At 39.9% G+C, this 4,550-nt stretch overlaps 1 protein-coding gene across 1 annotated transcript in view; it reads right to left on the bottom strand.

Moving 5' to 3' along the window:
- Positions 1–1,161: 1,161 nt before the first annotated feature.
- LOC127426466 (son of sevenless homolog 1-like) overlaps positions 1,162–4,550 on the bottom strand; it is a 76,449-nt gene continuing 73,060 nt past the window's right edge. Inside the window, exon 24 of the mRNA XM_051673302.1 lies at positions 1,162–2,483. Within this exon, the coding sequence (XP_051529262.1) occupies positions 2,007–2,483 (477 nt within the window). The 3' untranslated portion in view covers positions 1,162–2,006. The remainder of the gene's footprint in view (positions 2,484–4,550) is intronic.

The raw sequence follows: 4,550 nt of genomic DNA, 5'->3' as shown, positions 1-4,550 counted from the left end.
ACAAAGAGGTACAAAATCTTTTTCACTGTCCTAACAATCAATAATTTCCATTGAACATTGAATCTGTTGAACACATGACAAAGTCTGCTGGTTTCAAAGTGTTCTGGATGATTTTCTTCATCATGTAGTCTATAGTAAGTGCTGCTTTCACAACCGTCACGTCTGTTTATGACATTTTTCTGCAATAACGTCAAAACAATACAAAATAAATATGACATGTTCTTAGGGGTGCCAACCCTTCTACATATTGTGGCTATTAATATTTCAGTTTTTACAAAGTGAGTTACTAATTTAATTAAATCAATCATCAGTTTTTCATATCGGCATTTTCATGCTTGTTACTGATACGTGATGGTTTTATTTTGGTGAATAATTAGTCGAAAATATCGGCAGCTGATAAATCGGTAGCGTGGTGATGCGGCCTTTACACCTCGAGATGTGAATTCATTTTCAATAATAAATGAACGATCGAAGCGGACTAATTCCGCTTATACCCACATGTAGGGCCCTTTGATTTCCTCGATGTGAAAAACACGGACAGAATCACTGAATCCAGTCATAAAAATGACATTAGCTATAAAACGAGGAAAGTCTAGTCATTTGAAATATTTAGGGACAGAAAAGAACATTTGAACGCACAAATAATCAAATATAAATTGCGATATGTCCTAGTGTAATTATCAAAGGCTGTGATTTAATTAAAATGATATAAACTGCATGTGCTGCACGCTTCAAAATGAATGTGTGTAATGAATTCAGTCAAATTAACCATTTAATTACCACAACATACATCATGACCTCTTGTGTGTTTTTGCTTAAACATTACACCCGCTGGGAACATGAAATATCCTGGAAAACTGTTCCTTGAAAAATAGGGGAACCCTTATGAAGACATCCTGTCTGCTAAGTCTTCACTATTTTAACTAATGATTGCATTTTTACAGAGAAATAAGCATAAAATATCCCTAAATATTTGCTTGTTTATCTGTACAGCTCACTTGAATTAGTTCTCGATCATTAGAAGAGATATTATGATGACTTGTAAGCTGGTGGTCTTTCCCAGTCTGTGAATAATGAGGCATGACAGCAGTATTCTCCTTCAGAAACACTAGTTAAAGTGCAACAGAACTCAACTGATGAACGGCACTACACTTCAACACATTTTCATTTCAGCGTTACAGTGGTAGAAACACTTTTATTCCCTTGTTTAAGAAGGCGATCGTTGTTTTCTTTACATACTTATTGGCAAAACAGACATGATTTTGAAAATAAAAGTTTGAACACATAAAGGACAATCACTTGTGTTTCTTGAATGTTTCTTGAGTACCTCTTTGGTGTGCGAGGGTACCTTAAAGTCTCGGTACTCATTAGTCTACTGGCTCACAAACGCTTCTCCTTGAGTCGAGGACATCAGCGGCATCTGCAGTCCCTTTTTCAAAAGTATTGAGGTGAAACCAAAGACATGGTCGTGAAGGCCCTCTCCCATCGAAATAAACGTTTGAACAGTCTTACTTAGTGCCAAATGTCCTCTCAGTTAAGAGAACTATTGAATTGGTCATTAAGTGTTTTAAGCGCTGGTTCAGAGGCTGTACAGTCGTCTGTTATCCAGCAGGTTTATGTGTTTCTTTCTCAGTTCATTTGTCTAGCGTTTGGCTGTGTGCAGGGGGGGAAAGCAGCCAAACACTTGGATGAAAAGAAGCCCAAACAGAAACAAAACCATTGAAATGAACTCAAACATGAAACAGAGACAAAACAAACAACAGCTACATGAAAGACAACAAATAAAACAACAAAACAATACACAGAATTCCCCGAACGGGGTCAGGCAATCTCAACGTGATTTGCACTTTATGAAAACACAATCGTCGTCTGAGAATGACGCTATAAGGGCACATTGTTGCTTTCGTTTGTTTTATGTTTCATTTTTGTCTGGTAAGATCCAACACTGGCTTTTAAATTGTCTTTGAGTGTTCTGCATTGTTCTGCAGTCCGTAGTGCGTCGTCCTCTACGAAGGGTTCGCGTTCTCCAGGAGGGGCGGGCTATCGCGGTGCACGGATGGGAGAGCCGACTCCCTTTTGTAGGTCTTGGGTGGGAGTTTGGGGATGGGCGACTGGGACGTGCTCTGTCGCGGCGGTACGGGCGGTCCGGTGGCTCCCTGCAGCGGGTCATAGTCCAGGGGCAGCAACGGGGGGGAGGGCAGATGTTTGCGCAGCCCCAGCGGTGACGGGGTTTGTGGGGGGTGCGGGCTGAAGGGTGAGGGGGGGAAGAAGGTCTGATTTAGTTCAGAGCGTCGGCCCTGCGGGGGCGGCTGCAGGTGAAGGGGGGAGTTCAAGAAGACATCCGGCGTTCTCACCGGTTCCCGTGGAGGTAGGGTGGGGGGGCTGTCGGGTGGCTCTGTGAGCGAGTAACGCGGCGAGTAAACCTTCGTGGTGGGTTGGCGTGGAGGAATCGCAGGTGGACTGTCCAAACGCTTTGACATCATCTGAAAGAAAAAAAAACACACATTCAACATACACAAATAACATTTACAGAAGACTCAACGGCCGTTCATATGAAATTAAATTAAATCCAGCACACAAGTCATTATTTTGAGATAGCATGTCGTTAAGTTAGTATCTTTTGAGATATTATTTCATTATTTTGAGTTATTATTACATGAGATCTAAAGGGGATTGTGCTTTCTCTGTTGCTGCCTCTCCACATTAGATCCTGTGCAACTATTGAGTCTTTTAAATCTCTATTGAAAACTCATCTTTTCTCTATTGCCTATGAGTGTACCTAGATGTGCTGTAATCAGGGTTGGTAGGGTTACTTTTGACCTCGTGTGACCCCACGGCCTCATGCCAGGACTCGCTATTTTGGATTCGCTATACGCAACGCATAATTTAAATTCATTTAAACCCGCTGCATACTGTTCAGGACACTCTAAGGAGTCATTTAAGGGTTAAACTTCTGACGAGCGAGACCAAACTCCATGGCGTTGATTTCCGTGAACTGCTTCTATGGTCACAGCACCAATAAAAGTGCCTCTGGTAAGAAACCTCTTCAAATGTTTTCACTGAATCCTGTTTGGTTGTAAAGAGTATCGTCTCTAGTTTTTTGATATGCTGCTTTAAATATTTCGTTCATTTTTTTGTGCTTTGGCGCGCTGATAAACATGAAGTACTCAGATGAGAGATGTGGAGTGGTTTTCTGAAAACATGTTCATTATATTGAATAAATTTCAACATGAACACATCTGTGTGTCATTTCACTTCATTTTTGTTTCTCCCAATCTGGAATGCCCAATTCCCAATGCGCTCTAAGTCCTTGTGGTGGTGTAGTGACTCGCCTCAATTCGGGTGGCGGAGGATGAATCCCAGTTGCCTCCACGTCTGAGACCGTCAATCCGCGCATCTTATCACGTGGCTTGTTGAGCACGTTATCGCGGAGACGGAGGCTTCACGCTATTCTCCGCGGCATCCACGCACAACTCACCACACGCCCCACCGAGAGCGAGAACCACATTATAGCGACCACGAGGAGGTTACCCCATGTGACTCTACCCTCCCTAGCAACCGGGGCAATTTGGTTGCTTAGGAGACCTGGCTGGAGTCACCCAGCACACCCTGGATTCAAACTCGCGACTCCAGGGGTGATAGCCAGCATCAATACTCACTGAGATACCCAGACCCCTATTTCACTTCATTTCATTTAGGTCTCAGGAGATTAAAATATATTCCACTACAGATTACAGATTACATGCTATAAAATGTCCTTTGTACTGTACTCCATTAGTGTTGTTTCTAAAGCAAGATAAATCAAATTGATCTTGTTTTAAGGATTTTTAGATATTTTTTAGAATATTTTAAGAATATGATTTTTGCCCTAATATCAAAGGTCTTACTAGAAAAAAAGAAATTATGATCCAACGTGAATTTTCTTGATAATAAATATGATCGTGTCTGGTAACATGTGCATGTAAAATGGCTAGAAATAGCATTTTAGCTTAGCGTAAAGCTGACAATTTACACAAGGTTTATTTCTATTTCTTCTGCTCCAAACTTACTTCAAACTTACTTCTCTGTCTGCTCGTATGAATGTAACACATCATAAGAAAGTGTTTCACCGCTGTTCAAATGCACTTTGGATCGCATCATTTATATGTATAAATGTTTTCCATCTGAAAGGACTAAATATTAAATGAAACAAATGACAATAAAATACAAAGTAATCTCTTCAGTAATCTAAATACTTTTGGAATGTAACTGTATTCTAATTACCAATGATTTCAATTGTAACTGTAGTGGAATACAGTTACTTATATTTTATATTTTAAATACGTAATCCCGTTACATGTATTATAATTACATTCTATTCATGTTTTATTGTTATTGTGGTTTATGATGTTTTTGCATGTGTTATATTTCTTGTGTAAAGCACTTCGGTCAACGTTTTTAAATGTGCTATAAAAATAAACTTGACTGATACATTATTTAGAGATATGATCTCATTATTTGGAGTTAGAATCTCATATCATCTCAATATTTCAAGATACCATTTCAAAATA

Source organism: Myxocyprinus asiaticus, chromosome 35, assembly GCF_019703515.2.
Source record: "Myxocyprinus asiaticus isolate MX2 ecotype Aquarium Trade chromosome 35, UBuf_Myxa_2, whole genome shotgun sequence".
Classification (NCBI taxonomy): Eukaryota; Metazoa; Chordata; class Actinopteri; order Cypriniformes; family Catostomidae; genus Myxocyprinus; species Myxocyprinus asiaticus.
Note: the sequence above shows the minus strand (reverse complement) of the source record. Positions and strands in the feature narration are given on the sequence as shown.